The 19,392-nt window shown below is 44.3% G+C and overlaps 1 protein-coding gene across 3 annotated transcripts in view; it reads left to right on the top strand.

Annotated features, from left to right (window-relative positions):
• STIM2 (stromal interaction molecule 2) overlaps positions 1-19,392 on the top strand; it is a 154,702-nt gene that overhangs the window by 19,322 nt on the left and 115,988 nt on the right. For all 3 annotated transcript variants that reach the window (XM_075568178.1, XM_075568194.1, XM_075568202.1), the window contains one exon: positions 10,167-10,297. In XM_075568178.1, coding sequence (XP_075424293.1) covers positions 10,250-10,297 — 48 coding nt within the window. In that variant the 5' untranslated portion in view covers positions 10,167-10,249. Of the gene's footprint in view, positions 1-10,166; positions 10,298-19,392 lie in introns of those variants that run through there.

The raw sequence follows: 19,392 nt of genomic DNA, 5'->3' as shown, positions 1-19,392 counted from the left end.
TGGCAAATATTAATTTGACATCTTATCATATTTGCATAACTACCTCAGGTGGTGGCAGGGGATAAATATGATTTGAAATGGAGTAGGGGTTAATATAAACTCACTGGAGGTACCTTTGCAGAGGAGAAAGATTAGTTGGCTAGAGTAGCAGGGTATATTAACCCTGGTTGGATATCTAAGTCACGTGCTCACTTGTGTGCTGTTCGTGGCAGTGGTATATTGGGATGGATTAGGAGACAGAGAACTCACTTGGGGGTCCTTTGCGGAGGTGAAAAGTAGGAACGCTTGCGAACGTCAATATTAACCCTTGTCCCATATGCAGGTTGCGTGCTCGCAGGGTGCCGTACGTGACAACTAGCTATCTTTTATTTTAGGTTAATATTAAGGATGTTGTATTGTGTGTATGTAAATGTACAATCCCCACTGCAGGTGTTTAATGGAAGCAAAGCAATCTTTTTGTGTCTTATTTAAGTTTAAGTTTCCATAAAATACATGATAAACATTTGAATAAACCGAAGAGGAATAATGCAGTACCACCATTTAAAAACAAATATAAACAATCTGTAGGAAGCTTTAAACAGGCTTGTTAAAACATCAAGTATTTTCCCATTTGTATTTTGTCATAGTATTGCAGATTTACAATCTTAATCAATCTGTAGTTCTCCGTAAGTGTTACATATGGAATCCTAAGGCGCGCCCATACTTAGCGTGACGGCGCGCGGTCACCGAGAACAAAAGGCCATACCTCTGAGACTGGCCATAGGCCATCGTGCAGCCGATTTTTCGTGCGACGGCCGGGTCATGTGTACGGTTCAGCCAATGAGGGCGAACCACTCGCGTTACGTCGCAGGCACGCCTCCCCGTCGCGTCTCCTTCTCCAGATCCCTCAGGCCATGGATCGCTTCTGCAGCAGGTGCGACGCCATGCGCTCTGTCACGCGCGCCTACTATATCCGAGGCCTAAGAGTTTATGTATTATTGCTGACCTGAGGAAGAGAGAGACCTCTCCAAAGCTTGTCCTAAAATATCAATTTTTAGTCCAAATAAAAAAGGTATCACTTAATACTGAAGTAATCATTTATTGTTTGGAGTAATAACTTGCGTGTAATACTGTGTTTGAAATACAGGCATACCCCGGTTTAAGGACACTCACTTTAAGTACACTCGCGAGTAAGTACATATCGCTCAATAGGCAAACGGCAGCTCGCGCATGCGCCTGTCAGCACGTCCTGAAAAGCAATACCGGCTCCCTACCTGTACCAAAGCTGTGCGCAAGCGGGGAGACTATAGAGCCTGTTACACATGCGTTATTTACATCAGTTATGCACGTGTATGACAATTGCAGTACAGTACATGCATCAATAAGTGGGGAAAAGGCAGTGCTTCACTTTAAGTACATTTTCACTTTACATACATGCTCCGGTCCCATTGCGTATGTAAATGCAGGGTATGCCTGTACGTTGCTTTCAATTAAATGTTTAAACATTATTTATCTTTGCCACTAGGACAATGACGTTGGTGTCATTTTTCTAACAGTTCTTTAATATTTTTGTATTTGTTTTTTTTTGTAGCTGCAGTGGACATGCAGTTGTACCAGTTCTTGTCCAATTCCACAATCTTAACAAGCAAGCACACCCAGATATTAAAGGGTAAATCTTTCAATTGAAAGTTCACAAGTCTGCCAACCCCTCCACCAAATCATCTCAATGGGAAGGCTTGTCACTTGAGTGTGTGCTCAACCTGTAGCCTACCGCCCCTCTTAAAAAAGGGCCAATATGATGAGGCGAAAAGGGGCTTTGTCTATGCAAACTCCTGTTGATCAATTATTGATGATATACATATGGGAGTAGCTGGAGGAAATGAAATGCCTCCCATGTTTTGAACTTTAAACAGTTTAAACAGTATTTTAAAAAATATTTATCTATATTTTGTATAAAAAGATATGCCATCCAGATTGAAATCCTCAGGCCGCATCCATACTTTCTGTGACTGCGCCGTACCTCTGAGGCAGGCCATAGAGCGCGCGCAGACAAAAATGTTTTGATTTTGTCGCGCGATGGCCGGGTCACGTGAGTGTTTCAGCCAGTGCGGGCAAACCGCTCATGTGACGTCACGGGCATGCCTCCGACACGCCTGCCCGTTGTCGCCTCCCAATCCGAAAGGCCACGGATCGCCGCTGGCGCGCGCGATGCCACACATTCCTTCGCGCCTCTATATCCGTGGCCCTTACTCGTCACAGCCACTGGTTCATTTTAGTCCTACGAGAGCAATGCTCCCTCAAAAAGGGAGAGTATGTTGGAGTTCCACTGTGTATCAGCTTCTGCCTATAGGCTAAGCTAGCAATAAAGGTTATTTTACTTTGGGTTTGCAAGATGGGTAGTGGGCACCACTGCCTTTTTTTGTGACTAATATCCACATGCTTTTTGATATTACAAACTTCACAAATGGTTTCCATTTGAAGTAATAGCATACATTTCAGTCGCAACTACTTGATTTTATTGTTTTGGATCAAACACTGTAAATCCCCTTTTGCACTTGCCAAGCTGCCTGATTGAGATGGTGCTTCCGTTGGATGATCATGTGGAAGTCACCTGCTTCCTTTTAGAAATGCCTTTACACTTCGGTAATGTTTATTTTGTTGATTAATTGAATATTACCATTTTAGTTTTTTTCCACAAATACTTTAGTGCCTGGTATACATTTTTCAAATACACTCACTGCATTTGAATTATTTTCAGTGAAACAAATATTTAAGGTTATAGTGACATGATTACTATAAATCTTTTCTCTGTACCTTAAGGTTTCTAACTTTAGGCCTACTTTTATTTCTGGTATTTCAGTTTGGTTTCCTTGATTAGCCCGTGTGAAATGAGTGTTTATTTTTTTATGTCACTGGACAAAAATGAGAAGGTTTTACAAAGCATTATAATTTATTGCAAATTATGTATATTTGCATACATCATAAGGGCTTTGTAATTTGTATGTTAGGCGTTGATTGTGCTAATTAAAACATTTCTAGAGCACAGCAACAGGTCTAGGGATAATGGTACAACTGACGTGGCAGTGATTTGACGTTATAGCTGACAGTTGATTCAGTGCAGTAAAGGTTTTAGATTATTTTATATCCATTGTAAGTAACAAGGTCACCTCTGTTCCACTTTGGATACCCACCTTCTCCTTCCTTCAGCGTTAGTCAATTTTAAAGGTGTGGTTCCACTTAGTCTGACCAAATCGGTTATTTTGTTCAAGCAGGTCTAGTTGCAAAGGGAGTAAAATTTCTACTTTATAATACAACTCTAGATATTACTGCGAGTGTCTGTAATTCAAATAAGGTCTATTTGTGGCTTCATGAAATAGATCACTGTCTCCCAATAGAATCGTATTTGTCATAAGCAAAGGGGGGGAAAAAAGCACAGATGACGACGTATAGTGAGCCGATCATTTGAAACTATCCCACATGTCTTTAGTCAGATAAATAAGTTATGTGTCATAGCAGATGGTGTTGAAGTGCCAAGATCTTAAATATTGTACCCTATTAAAGGGCTGTCTAATGAAATACGTTGTTTTACTACCCTTTCAGCTGGCTTCATTTATTTGTGCGTTATCTACTCCAAATACTTAGACATAACTACATTGATTCTTGGGTAGCATTTCAAATTTGATATATCTATCTATATCTATATATCTATATCTCGACAAATTATCTTTTTTAAAAAGCCACTCGCCCGAAAAAAAAAATAAAATAAAAAAAAAGGCACTCGCTTTCCTCACCCCCTCTTCTTACCTGGCTTCGTTGGTCGGCAGGACTGACTGAAGATTACGTGAGCGGAAGAACAGGGTCGCCATGTGAGAAGGGCAGCAGAGGCGTTAGAGGGTGGGCAGCAGAGCATTCACATCCATGTGACAGCAAGAAGATATCCGGGTCGGACCACAGGGGCGCATTCCTACTTGGACATGTAAATACTCTCCTGCTGCCGCCGCCCGCCATCTAACACCTCTGCTGCCCTGCTGACATGTTGATCCTCTTCTTCCGCTCCCGTGGTCTTCAGTCAGTCTTGCCTCGCCAGCTCACAAAATCCCATGGCGAGCGGGCAAGTGGATTTGCCGAAAAACTGTTTATATTTATACAGAAAACATTTTTATATAATATTTTTTTCTGTATATGTTGGAACTTAACTCCAAGTAGCAATATCAGCTTGACGTCTGCTTTTAAAAATAGGTGTTTAAAATGAAAGAATATCCATAGATTGTACCCAAAAATTGTACATAGAGACAGGGTTATTATTAAATATTATTTAGAAAGGATTTCAGACTTTGCCAATTTAGTGTCATTTTCTCATTTTTTACTGCAAATTAGATGGCGAGTTATTTAGGCCAAGATACATTGCTGTTCTTTGCATCGTTCAGATGCTCATTATCACTCTGTAAAGCAGGTGATTGCTCCAAGTTCAACTAGTTAGCCAAGTGTGAGTTTGAAGCAAGCTGGAGTTTGAACAGAGAAGGCATGTACACAGCATTGTCAGTAGCATTTACATCTTCACAGAAGTAGGGAGGAGGCAGATAACTACAGCCAGTGAGTTTGACACTAGTAGCTGGGAAATTAATGAAAACACAGCTGAAAGAAAAAGTAAATAGTTGAATATCTGAAGTCTAGCAACTTAGATTCCATACAGCATGGACTTACTGGTGGTAAATTGTCAGACAAACCGAATTGCATAAAAAAAAAAATGAGATCAGGGTGGAGCAGATGTATTTTTCTTCTTAGGTCATGGTCAGTGCTTATCCGCGGAGGCGCGCTGACGCTTGTCAGTGAGCCCCTGCAGCCGCAATGAGAGCGGCTTTAACAGGGGCTCACGCACGCTTCCGCAGGCGTGCGGAAGCATAACAGACAATTTTTTAGTTTGAGCGCTCACGGGAGCGCAGGGCCGGTTACGTGAGCAGTTCGCCCAATGAGGGCGAACCAGCTCCGTGACGTCACTGGCCAGCCCCCGACACGCCCCCCCGGACAGCGCGCGAACTAAGGCCAGGGAAAGCACCCGCTTTCCCTCAGCCTCCGCGCGCCTCCGCATTGCTGAAGTCTGTATGGACTCAGCCTTAGATTTTAGTAAGGCCTTTGACATACTATCAACACAGATGATTAATAAACAAGTTGCAATGCATGGGGTTGGATTTGTAGGGTGATTAAGCACTGATTGAAGGATAGGTGACAGAGTTGTGGTAAATTGAGTGCACTCAAAGGGGGAAAGGGGACCAGTGGAGTGCCTCCTGAATCTGTACTAGGAATGGCATGCTTTACTATATTTGGAGACATTTAAAATGGTCTGAAAGGTACAGTAAAGAATGCTTTTTTTGTAGATCTGCAACAAGATTGATGCTCGAGGGGGAAAGGAGTAAACAAAATTAATTGCTGAATTTCTGAAGATTGGAGAGAAAAAATGAACTAGCACTCACCTGGTCTAACACAATTCAGCTAGAGGTGCTATGATCCTGCATCCACATTGCAAGATGCATACAACTATACAAAAAAATAAACCTGCATCAGCACTCAAAAATAATAATAAATGTAGGGGTGTGTTAGATACCTCATGCGGATGCAGTTTGTGCCCGGAGGGAGTGGTGCAGGTTCCGCGGTGGCCCGACAGTATAGGGCGCCGCCATGTTATTGCGCAACATTACAGAGGGCACTGACAGAGCGGAGAGGTCGCGCATGCGCAATGTAAGCGCGCGAACGACGGACCAATAAAAGAAAGGCTCCGTTGGTGCACCACAACTCCCATGAGCTCTAGGACAGTCATCTGATGTCAGGAGCCAATCAGAAGGCTGGGATTACGGGAGGAGGAAAGGGAAGCGTGGGGGAGAGACCACGCTAGGCAGAGGGGATCCGGAAGGTGAAGGAAGAGGTAGTGTGGGTGCAGGGGGTCCGTGACCCGCCTGCATAGGACAGCTCTTCCCTGCAGGCCCCTAGGAGAATCCCTGAGTCACAGTAGGCTGCTGTGCTGCAGGGACGCCCCATAGTGGTAGCAACGTCACCCCTTACTGAATAACGGTTAGGGACAAGGCACAGAGTTTCGGCGGTTGAAGTCATCTGGGTCCAGACGCCTGGACACCGTGATATCTGGAAGCAACGCGATGGATCGACGGATCCTTTTTGAAGCTGTTGCCGGTCACCGCAGTGACTGGGAGGTATTTACATAAAGTGCACCAACACCGGTCAACAGGCGCTGATCCCGCCTTAGGTATAACTCTTTGGGGACACTAGTGAAGTGGCCAAAGGACTGAGCCTACCTAACAACCTTTTCTAAGTTAATACAAGGACACGGTGTGCGGGGCACGCGGTGGCGGGCAAGGACAATACTCCTTAGGAGCGTGGCTGAGCTACTAACGTTATAAAGACATTATCAGTTAGCAGTGTTATGTGTTATGAGTTATGCCAAGTATAAGTGATAAGGTTATTATTGCATTATAGTAAACCCATTCAAAGCAAGTGTGTTGTTATGATTCTTGCCCAGGGGAATCTCACATAACGGGGATCCTGGGTAAGTGGAGGCACTGCGCTAATAAGTGTTACCCCAGGCTCCCAGCTAGCGGAGGCTCACATCTCCTGGAGCCACAGGTGTGTGCAGTACCCGTAGTCTCTTTAGAGTGTCAGAAAAAGGGCTACATAAAGAAGGACTAATATTTTGCTTTTGGCTTCATTAAGTTTCTTTCATGTCTTAAAAAAACAGCAATAAAGAAAAATCAGCATATACAGGGAAAGGAAATGTTAACAGACACTGATATCATTAGATTTTTTTTTAATCAATCTGGTGCTTTGGGGGTTATGGTTGCAACAATTTGGGTTTAAAAATACAATGTATTGCGTTTGATGGTCAAGATCTTTCCTGGATCTGTGCTGGGCCTCAAAGTGGACTTAATTGGGGGGCCTATCATGGATAGCCCACTAAAAGAATATAAGCTTTGCCAGAGATGTAAGTAAATTATGGTTCTCCCGACACTAACATAAACAGGACACTAGTTATGGATTTAAAAGCATTCCTGGAAAGGTTGTTACGGAGTGCCGGGTGGGCGTGACCATCCCATCCCATCCAAAAGATCGGAAATATGGACTAACGCGATACGGCCAGATATAGGAGGTCTAGCAGATAATAAGGGACAGATATCCATTTGTGGCTCAAATTTAGGGGTAAGACGGTCATTCTTAGTCTAGTTACGTCCGTCGTAATCACCTGAATCTAATGATGGGGCTTACGGGTGTCTAGATGCTACAGAAAGGAAGTTATGAGTGCATTTATATACTGAGGGAAAGTTTAAACGTTGTTTTTGTGGAAGTTTTTTTTACGCTATCATAAAACTGTCAATCTCACAGCTGATTTACGACGGGTGGGGCTTATGTTGTTTCATTGGGGGGAAAAATCGTACTTAAATCTGAGCAAAGTATTATGAAAATCAGATTTCAACAGAGGTGTGTTTTGGACCAAACACGGGATTTCTCATAATTACTTAATTACTTCGCCAGATACCTCTCTGGGAGAAAATCCTGGTATATGGTACTGCAATGTATAGGATTTTCTGTTTTCTCCTGTTATTTTAAGAAACTGTCCTGCATTGACTGTAATTGTATGTTTTTCGAAATAAAATTCTGTAATTGAAGCACACATGTACATATATACACACGCACACACTCTTTTGGGCTCTGAATTAACTTTTGCACGCTCTGGAGAGAGTACGTACATTGTTGGACACGTTTTGCTCCAACAGATTTTCATGTTTTAAGTGCATTGTTTTTTCTTTTTTAAACAGGAACCTGAGACTGAGACTGACAGATCCATTTAATATCTTTTATTTCCATAATCTCTCGAGGGGTGGCAGCGTATAGATATGTTTGCAATTGAGTAAGGGGCTAATATTAACTAATTGAAAGTACCTTGTGGAGGAAAAATGTGAGTTGGCTAGAGTAGCCATGTGCATTAACCCTGGTTGCATATATGTCACATGCTCACTTGTGTGCTGTTCGTCACAGGTTGTATATGGGGATGGAGTTAGGGGAGATCTTGTATTTTTGAGGGACCTTTGCGAAGGTGAAAAGTGGGACAGCTTGCGCGCTGTGTATTAACCCTTGTCCCGTCTGCAGGCCACATGCTCACAGGTGTGCCGTACGTGACAGACACATAGCTATATATGTACAATAGTGCAACGTTTCAAGGCCCCCTGGCCCCTTTGTCAGGCTTGTCGGTGCGAACGACGATCAGGAGCGGACTTTGCGGCAAAACGCCAGTGGCATTTTGGGCTGTGGCCAAACGTCCTAGACCGCTTGAGATAGACCTAAGGCTATCCTAAATCCACAAGAAAGCCAATGATCAAATAGAATGGTCTGTGGTTTTACAGCAGATGTGAAAGTGGGCAAATTAGTTGGGCAAAGTGGTTCTGATCTGCTGCCAAAATATAGATTTCTTTGTTTCTGTTTAATTATTTCAGGATGTATTTAATACTGTCTTTGGTAATACAATTTTATCTCTAGGGAATATTATTAAAGGGCCACTATTATTATTATTATGTACGCTACTGTACATAATCTGTTATTATTTTGGATATTAGCTGGCTAATAATGCCTGTTTTATGCTGTTAAAGGAATTGTTTAACATACGAAATGACCCTTTCTCCGTTGTATTTACATAAAGCAGCAGTGATTTGCTGATTTCTATATTGTTGCACAAAGAGACGTGGGCTTGGCATGCACCAAAGATTGTAGAGGCATTTGACTGAAATTGTTGCAGGACTGGGTCACCATTTACTTTTTTTGACCTGCCTAATGTGACCCTTCAATTATTTCCCTGTATATGTAAATATTGGCTTAAGACACAACGGGAGGAAGTACAATTACGGTAGCTTCCCCGAAGGCACTGTGGGCTCCACACCTTAATTATATTGTTCTGTTTTGCAATTAACTCTCTGGGACTACATTGTACTTCTTCTTTTTTTTATTTGTTTATTTCTTCTCCTTCAATTATTTGCATCATAGTTAACTCCATTTTCTGGTCTTCGTTTTAATTAAAAACTTCACAATTTAATCCTACTATATAAATGTATGTGGTCAGTGGAAAATAATTGGTAGCTCTGTAAATTCCTCCCCTTAACTATCTAACATTAGGTATTAACCCCACCGTGGCAATGTATAGTGCATGGATTCTCATGTTTTTCCTTCTAGCGGAACTCTTTAATGTCAATAATTACGTTGTTACCATATAGATAAGTAATAATATATTATTAAATACAAAAATTATATTAAAATTAATGGGCCAGTGTCTGAAAAATCATCATGTCATAAACTAACCTCCAGTACCTATTTGCTCACAGTCATAAAAAAATCAGTAGACTCATCTGGGGTGGAAAAATCCAAGGCGCCTGGTCGCCCTGTGTGTTTAAAAGTTCACTGCTAGCACCTGAGTTGTACCTCCGCTGTCCCTCTATTGTGACTCACTCCCGCGCGGCCCCCCTCCCGCTACTGTCCTCTCATGCCTCCCTGTGTGCGTCTGTCAGTGAGTGCACCCCCTGGAATATGTTGGCGCTTCAGAAGTAAATGATAATAAAAATGATGCTTGGCAAGTCCTGCTGCATAACTAATTTCCTTTGCCCTGTTCATTTAAAAATGTGCAATATTACATATATGTACAGACCGTGTTGGTGTAGATCACGGGTGGCCAACTCCCAGTGCTCAAGGGTATTGGGATATCCCTGCTTCAGCACAGGTGACAGAGTTGTTGACTGAGCCGCTGATTGAGCCACCTGTGCTGAAGCAGCGATACCCTTATAACCTGACCCGTTGGGGACCTTTAAGGACTGGAGTTGGCCACTCCTCATGTAGATACGTTTTTCCGTGGTGCCTTGACAAGTCGCGCCCTGCAATGCTTTGCATCCATGCAATTGGAGTTGGTATGGTCATTGACAGGAGGCTCTTGCATATGTACTGTAACCAGAATTAGGTGCATGTTAAAGAAAGGTAACCATTTAAAAATAAAAACGCATCTTTATGCCCTTGCGTCCTATCTATCTGAAGAACTTCTGCAATGAGCTCGTACATTGTAGGAAGAATATTGTCATAAAATACAGTTTCTAGATAATTTGCACATTTAAAGATTTTGGGAACTGACTTATTTTTTGTCTCTGTAGATCCTTTTATTTCCCTGAGCCCTCCTTGTCTCACTGAAGAGGATAGATCCAGTCTGGAGGCGATTCGCACGATCCACAAACAAATGGATGACGATAAAGATGGTGGCATTGAAGTAGAGGAAAGTGTTGAGGTAAGAGAGGGCACTTGACCAATAGGCTGATTTTCGCCCATACCAAAAAAATTAATGATCTAAGCTAAAATAAGCCTGGTCTGTGCTAAATTCAGACGATAGATGAACTAAATTGTACAATATCCTGTGTACCGCAAGTCATTCAAGTATTAACCCTTTGAGTGCCCCACAAAGTATCCACCACATCATGGGGTCTCTGGATGTGCCGCTGGGGCTGTGGCATTTGTCCTGTTGCTCTTGGCACACAGGGCTAATTTGACACTGGCCTGGTAATACTGTATATGGGGTCGTAACACATAGAAATTATTGGGTGTAAAATTGCTAAACATTTTCTTTGTTGATGTCAAGATTTTTTAGCATATTTTATGGCTGTATAGCTAACTCAAAGCTGCTGATTGGATTGTATGTCTTTATTTATATAGCGCCATTAATGTACATAGCGCTTCACAGTAGTAATACACGTGGCAATCAAATAAATAACAGATAATATAAATAACAGATCATGGGAATAAGTGTTTCAGACATAAAAGTAACATTAAGGAAAAGGAGTCCCTGCTCCGAGGAGCTTACAGTCTAATTGGTAGGTAGGGAGAACGTACAGAGACAGTAGGAGGGAGTTCTGGTAAGTGCGTCTGCAGGGGGCCAAGCTTTATGTATCATGTGTTCAATATAATCCACAGTGCTATTCATATGCTTCTTTAGGCAAGTGTGTCTTAAGGTGGGTCTTAAAGGTGGATAGAGAGGGTGCTAGTCAGGTATTGAGGGGAAGGGCATTCCAGAGGTGCGGGGCAATAAGTGAGAAAGGTTTAAGGCAGGAGAGGGCTTTAGATACAAAGGGGGTAGAAAGAAGACATCCTTGAGAGGAACGAAAGAGTCGGGATGGTGCATAACGTGAAATTAGGGCTGAGATGTAAGGAGGGGCAGAAGAGTGTAAAGCTTTAAAAGTGAGGAGGAGAATTGAGTGTGTGATACGGGATTTGATCGGAAGCCAGGAGAGGGATTTCAGGAGGGGAGACGCGGAGACAGATTTAGGAAAGAGTAGAGTGATTCTGGCAGCAGCATTTAGGATAGATTGTAGGGGAGACAGATGAGGCAGGAAGGCTGAACAGCAGGAGGTTACAGTAATCAAGACGGGAGAGAATGAGGGCCTGAGTCAGATTTTTAGCACTTGAGCAACAGAGGAACAGGCATATCTTTGTGATATTGCGGAGGAAAAAGCGACAGGTTTTAGAAACGTTCTGAATGTGAGAGATGCGTCGAGTGTGACCCCTAAGCAGCGTGCTTGGGCTACTGGGTGAATGATCGTACTTCCAACAGTAATGTGGAAGGAGGTAGTAGGGCCAGGTTTGGGAGGAAGTATGAGGAGTTCGGTCTTTGCCAGGTTGAGTTTAAGGCGGTGGAGGGCCATCCAGGATGATATAGCAGAGAGACATTCAGAAACTTTGGTTTGTACAGCAGGTGTAAGGTCTGGTGTTGAAAAGTAAATTTGTGTGTCGTGATGCTGATGGAGCAGAAAGGGTTTTATCCAATGTTGCACTTTAGTCTGACATTGGGTCTTGAAACTGTTACCTACTAGTTTAAGTCCATTGCTTGCACTATAAATCTGCTTCATAGCTGTAATGTTATTGGTTTTATATTAAACTCTCATGTTGGAATAATTTTGCTGACAAATTTGGTGAAAATCAAACAGTAAATATTCATGTTTACTTTTGCCACAAAATTTCTTCTAGAGAAAGAAGGGCTCAATAGACTAACAAAATACTAGTGTTATGAAAGGTTTGCTTTTACAAAATGCAGGTTTCTAACTCCCAGTACTGAGATATTGAACCTGATATACCCGTTTTATGTACATGCAACCATCTTTTTTTTAACTTTGAGATCTTTTGTTCTTTTCAAAGCTGCGTTTATTAAAATCTGATGCTTCGTTCTATAGATATAAACGTTTGAAATAGTGGTTAGGTTACATAGTGGGAGGTTAAAATGAAGATTCCCCAGAGCTCATTGCAATGAAGTTCCTCCCTAGAAGCTACAGATTGAAAAAAAATTTTTTTTAATTTTTTTTTTTTAACACTAATAAAAATATATACGAGAGCAGTGGGGCAATTTCCAGGAATGCCGTCCCCTCTGCCCTTGAGCAACCGCCGCTGACCCGGCACGTGGCTTTGTTCCCAAACACCCGAGGCTGGGCCGGCCTCAGGCTGTGGCAGAAGCTGGAAGTGGGTGAGCCGCCAGCACTACAGAGCTCGGGCGGAGCTAATTGGACAGGGGTGGGCGGCAGGCAATTACAAATAGAGCAAAGGACTTGAAAAGGGGTGTTCGGCCGGAGCTTGGGGTGGAGTTAAGGACCATGCGGTTACCGTTGGCACTATGGTTTAATTTACAGTCTGTCTCAAATTGATGAGCAATATAGAGAGATGTGGAGATTCTCCATCGCAACATTACCCATTTTGTATCTTACACGAGGTGTAGGTTAACTGCATCTAAACCCAGCGTATTGACGCACAAAGTTCAAGTTCACCAGTAGCTTACAGGCCCAAATTTTGATACATCTCAAAATTATTGCTCCGACTGTCTGCTCCCCTCGCTGCTCCTATAACCTCTCCCAAAACACTCACTTGCTCAAGAGGAGCAGTACCCACATAGTAGGTACAATTAAAAAATAATAATTTAAACTGTTGAGTGTTAGTTGACTTTCTTAAAATAAAAAAAGTTTGTTACACCTAAAACAAAAGTTTTCTATTTATCTGTATCTTGGAAACCAATTGTCCCATTGAAAATGTTACTATGCTTAACACTTTGCTAAAGGAGCGCCACCGGACTTGAAAGATCTCGACCTTGCGATAAATTTCGTGGCGGTCACATGTCCATGCCCCGATCTACGCACCCCAGTGATTTGAGCCATGATTGCAATTTTCCCCTAGGAAGTGTGCATGACGTACCTATGATGTAACAAAGGCCATAGAGGCAGTGTTAAAATGAAGATGTGGCTGGTTTTGTTTCTATGGAAACTTAATATAGTTTCATTGGGCCACTAAATATGTCCAAGTTTCTCAATTAACCGTGTTCTCTAACTTTAGTCCACTCTGTCCTTATCAGAGAGGCAAAATGGGGAGGGGGAGGAGCTTTGCTTGGTGCTAAAAGACTATCCATTAAAGAGGCAGTCACACAGTCTTTTAATTTTTTTATTTTTTTTTTAATACAAAATTTAAGCAGGGGGTCAATAGAGCTGAACTCCAGTAATCTCCGCTCCAAGGACCCCCTGCTTCTGTAGGTAGAGCTCTGAAGTGGGTTCCGGTATCTCCTGCAGCTCTCTGCAGTTTCCAGCTTCCTCGTCACATGGGCCAATAGGAAGCTGCAGCTGATTGTATCACAGCTTCCTAGTAGCCCACAGGGCCCACCAGCTTTCAGATGTAGACATATAGTGAACCCCAGTGTGGCTACCTGCACCCCCTACGGAGGTAAGTAACTCTGGAAGCAGAAGGTCCCCGGAGCTGAAAGTAATGGGGTTCAGCTTCGGAGTCTCCCTGCTTCAATTCTGTATTAAAAGGCGTGCACTGCCAAATGGAAAACAAATTGCAAAGCAGACACCATACATTTATATCCCCAAAAAGGGATAGGACCTCTCTGCTGTACATACAAAAGTAAGTATACAAAAGGTCACGAGGGCAGTTAATATTTGAAGGGAAGTATCCCCCCTGAAAAGTACCAGAGGTCTTCATGTACTGTAGTTATCTATAGTGCTGCATAAGAGCTATAAGTAAAGTGAATTGGGTAGGAGCAGTTATTTGACATAAGTTTCAACCCTTTGCAATCAAGGTTATTTATACACATTTGGAATTTGCTTCCCTGGGCTAGTTTGTTTCCAAGAAAGCTTATTACATGAATCATTTGTTTTCATCTATTTTTTTGCAAATTGTTTAAAACAGGCTGCACTTTAAACACATACTGTCTTGAAACTGGAGTAATCTTATTCTGGACTTTGTACTATCCGTTAACTTCAAAATACAAACTGAACAGTCCATGCGGACTAGCAAAGTGGACTAGCAAATCGAACCATTAAACTTAAAAAAGGCAAATCAAACTTAGTTTGTGCAACCCCATTGCCCCCCCAAAAAACATTGGCTCTTATAAATTATAGCTGTCGCTTAAGTTTTAAACCTTTTTGACCACTCCTAGCGTATGCATTTTTTTCATTGCCCATGCTATGAATCTTGATATCTGGAGTTGAAACATTGTTTCCCAGAGTACAATTGAAAAATGATTGACGTTATTATTATGAACCTAGCAGTCAAATCCTTTACAAGAAAAGTCACATTGTTAATTACATGAATCTGTGAAAATAAAGCCCCATACAATGGAAGCATTGTGGGTTGGAAAAGTAGATCCATTCTCTTAAAAGTTAACTCTTTCTGATTTCGGGGTGTCAAGTTTTTATGCTTATGGTCTCAATACAAAAAAGGCAAACACCATTTAGAGCAGGGGTGCACAAACTTTAGTCTGCGTGCCCGTCTGCACTCTCCCTCCCCCTTGCTTGTGCCCCCTCCTTACCTTGTCTCCGGTGTCAAATTACGCTGCAGGGGTCACGTGACTTTGCCATAGCAACGCGCCACCGAAGACCAGGTAAGACAAGTTGCAGAGGCCTTGCGCGATCCCCCGGCATTTCATTTAAATGTAACTGCTGCGCCCCCCATGGAAAATCTCGCGCCCCCCAGTTTGCCCACCCCTGATAAAGGCCACGCTTATAGAGACAGCGACACGACCGATGACGTCGCCTTTGCGAAAGTGATATTTTAAGATAAGGCGACGTCGCTGGCTACTAGGGGAGATGCACGAAGAAGCTCCTGATTGGCCCCAAAGGGGAGATCGTCGCCGAAAAAATCAAATATCAGTCACTACCAGATTTGTGGTAGCACTGTCGCTCTGTCGCTTTGTCACCGTTGCGTGCACTATAAGCGCAGACAACGGCGAAAATGCATTTGTTTTAATGCGACGGTCGCCGTTGCCGGCACTATAAGCGCAGCTTTAGAGTATATATACCATGGTTCTAGGCGTGAACATGCAGACAATTACACACGGTGCATCCATTTTTCAACCAAATTTGTACTAAAGCTTCAATCTGTAGTGGAAAGAACTACATCCTAATAGTAATGTGAAGTAGTACCAGTGCAATGTTTAAGGGAGGCACATCTGAATGAATGAATGATGCATTTTTTAAATCTAAATCTGAAACAAACAGTATAAGCATTTTTTTCCGTTATTATGTAAATATGGTGAGCTTGGGATGGGTTTGATTTCCTCTGACGGCTCCCTTTTTTTGTCGCTGTGTGTTCAGCAAGTGCTTGTACAGTCGGCGTCCTTTAACTCCTCATCCCTTTATCTTCGTTACTGCTGGTAAGGACAGTGTTGGATAAAAGTATTAAAAGTGTGACACAGAGAGAGAGTGTGACACAGAGAGAGAGAGTGTGACACAGAGAGAGAGAGTGTGACACATGGAGAGAGAGTGTGACACAGAGAGAGAGAGAGTGTGACACAGAGAGAGAGAGAGTGTGACACAGAGAGAGATTGTGACACAGAGAGAGAGAGTGTGACACAGAGAGAGAGTGTGACACAGAGAGAGAGAGTGTGACACAGAGAGAGAGAGTGTGACACAGAGAGAGAGAGTGTGACACAGAGAGAGAGAGTGTGACACAGAGAGAGAGAGAGTGTGACACAGAGAGAGAGAGAGTGTGACACAGAGAGAGAGAGAGTGTGACACAGAGAGAGAGAGAGAGTGTGACACAGAGAGAGAGAGTGTGACACAGAGAGAGAGAGTGTGACACAGAGAGAGAGAGAGTGTGACACAGAGAGAGAAAGTGGGACACAGAGAGAGAGAGTGGGACACAGAGAGAGAGAGTGGGACACAGAGAGAGAGAGTGGGACACAGAGAGAGAGAGTGGGACACAGAGAGAGAGAGTGGGACACAGAGAGAGAGAGTGGGACACAGAGAGAGAGAGTGGGACACAGAGAGAGAGAGTGGGACACAGAGAGAGAGAGTGGGACACAGAGAGAGAGAGTGGGACACAGAGAGAGAGAGTGGGACACAGAGAGAGAGAGTGGGACACAGAGAGAGAGAGTGGGACACAGAGAGAGAGAGTGGGACACAGAGAGAGAGAGTGGGACACAGAGAGAGAGAGTGGGACACAGAGAGAGAGAGTGGGACACAGAGAGAGAGAGTGGGACACAGAGAGAGAGAGTGGGACACAGAGAGAGAGAGTGGGACACAGAGAGAGAGAGTGGGACAGAGAGAGAGAGAGTGGGACACAGAGAGAGAGAGTGGGACACAGAGAGAGAGAGTGGGACACAGAGAGAGAGAGTGGGACACAGAGAGAGAGAGTGGGACACAGAGAGAGAGAGTGGGACACAGAGAGAGAGAGTGGGACACAGAGAGAGAGAGTGGGACACAGAGAGAGAGAGTGGGACACAGAGAGAGAGAGTGGGACACAGAGAGAGAGAGTGGGACACAGAGAGAGAGAGTGGGACACAGAGAGAGAGAGTGGGACACAGAGAGAGAGAGTGGGACACAGAGAGAGAGAGTGGGACACAGAGAGAGAGAGTGGGACACAGAGAGAGAGAGTGTGACACAGAGAGAGAGTGTGTGACACAGAGAGAGAGTGTGTGACACAGAGAGAGAGTGTGTGACACACAGAGAGAGAGAGTGTGACACAGAGAGAGAGAGTGTGACACAGAGAGAGAGAGTGTGACACAGAGAGAGAGAGTGTGACACAGAGAGAGAGAGTGTGACACAGAGAGAGAGAGTGTGACACAGAGAGAGAGAGTGTGACACAGAGAGAGAGAGTGTGACACAGAGAGAGAGAGTGTGACACAGAGAGAGAGAGTGTGACACAGAGAGAGAGAGTGTGACACAGAGAGAGAGAGTGTGACACAGAGAGAGAGAGTGTGACACAGAGAGAGAGAGTGTGACACAGAGAGAGAGAGTGTGACACAGAGAGAGAGAGTGTGACACAGAGAGAGAGAGTGTGACACAGAGAGAGAGAGTGTGACACAGAGAGAGAGAGTGTGACACAGAGAGAGAGAGTGTGACACAGAGAGAGAGAGTGTGACACAGAGAGAGAGAGTGTGACACAGAGAGAGAGAGAGTGTGACACAGAGAGAGAGAGAGTGTGACACACAGAGAGAGAGAGTGTGACACAGAGAGAGAGAGTGTGACACACAGAGAGAGAGTGTGACACACAGAGAGAGAGAGAGTGTGACACACAGAGAGAGAGAGAGTGTGACACACAGAGAGAGAGAGAGTGTGACACACAGAGAGAGAGAGAGTGTGACACAGAGAGAGAGTGTGACACAGAGAGAGAGAGAGAGTGTGACACACAGAGAGAGAGAGAGTGTGACACAGAGAGAGAGAGAGAGAGTGGGACACAGAGAGAGAGAGAGTGGGACACAGAGAGAGAGAGAGAGTGGGACACAGAGAGAGAGAGAGTGGGACACAGAGAGAGAGAGTGGGACACAGAGAGAGAGAGTGGGACACAGAGAGAGAGAGTGTGACACAGAGAGAGAGAGAGAGTGTGACACACAGAGAGAGAGAGAGTGTGACACAGAGAGAGAGTGTGACACAGAGAGAGAGAGAGAGTGTGACACACAGAGAGAGAGAGAGTGTGACACAGAGAGAGAGTGTGACACAGAGAGAGAGAGAGAGTGTGACACAGAGAGAGAGTGTGACACAGAGAGAGAGAGAGAGAGTGTGACACAGAGAGAGAGAGAGAGTGTGACACAGAGAGAGAGAGAGAGTGTGACACAGAGAGAGAGAGTGTGACACAGAGAGAGAGAGTGTGACACAGAGAGAGAGAGAGTGTGACACAGAGAGAGAGAGTGTGACACAGAGAGAGAGAGTGTGACACAGAGAGAGAGAGTGTGACACAGAGAGAGAGAGTGTGACACAGAGAGAGAGAGTGTGACACAGAGAGAGAGAGAGTGTGACACAGAGAGAGAGAGAGTGTGACACAGAGAGAGAGAGAGTGTGACACAGAGAGAGAGAGAGTGTGTGACACAGAGAGAGAGAGAGTGTGACACACAGAGAGAGAGAGTGTGACACACAGAGAGAGAGAGTGTGACACACAGAGAGAGAGAGTGTGACACAGAGAGAGAGAGTGTGACACAGAGAGAGAGAGTGTGACACAGAGAGAGAGAGTGTGACACAGAGAGAGACAGAGAGAGAGAGTGTGACACAGAGAGAGAGAGTGTGACACAGAGAGAGAGAGTGTGACACAGAGAGAGAGAGTGTGACACAGAGAGAGAGAGTGTGACACAGAGAGAGAGAGTGTGACACAGAGAGAGAGAGTGTGACACAGAGAGAGAGAGTGTGACACAGAGAGAGAGAGTGTGACACAGAGAGAGAGAGAGTGTGACACAGAGAGAGAGAGAGAGTGTGACACAGAGAGAGAGAGAGTGTGACACAGAGAGAGAGAGAGTGTGACACAGAGAGAGAGAGTGGGACACAGAGAGAGAAAGTGGGACACAGAGAGAGAAAGTGGGACACAGAGAGAGAGAGTGGGACACAGAGAGAGAGAGTGGGACACAGAGAGAGAGAGTGGGACACAGAGAGAGAGTGGGACACAGAGAGAGAGAGTGGGACACAGAGAGAGAGAGTGGGACACAGAGAGAGAGAGTGGGACACAGAGAGAGAGAGTGGGACACAGAGAGAGAGAGTGGGACACAGAGAGAGAGAGTGGGACACAGAGAGAGAGAGTGGGACACAGAGAGAGAGAGTGGGACACAGAGAGAGAGAGTGGGACACAGAGAGAGAGAGTGGGACACAGAGAGAGAGAGTGGGACACAGAGAGAGAGAGTGGGACACAGAGAGAGAGAGAGTGGGACACAGAGAGAGAGAGAGTGGGACACAGAGAGAGAGAGAGTGGGACACAGAGAGAGAGAGAGTGGGACACAGAGAGAGAGAGAGTGGGACACAGAGAGAGAGAGTGGGACACAGAGAGAGAGAGTGGGACACAGAGAGAGAGAGTGGGACACAGAGAGAGAGAGTGGGACACAGAGAGAGAGAGTGGGACACAGAGAGAGAGAGTGTGACACAGAGAGAGAGAGTG

This window comes from Ascaphus truei, chromosome 1, assembly GCF_040206685.1.
Source record: "Ascaphus truei isolate aAscTru1 chromosome 1, aAscTru1.hap1, whole genome shotgun sequence".
Lineage (NCBI taxonomy): Eukaryota > Metazoa > Chordata > Amphibia > Anura > Ascaphidae > Ascaphus > Ascaphus truei.
This window is presented reverse-complemented; position numbering and strand designations above follow the sequence as displayed.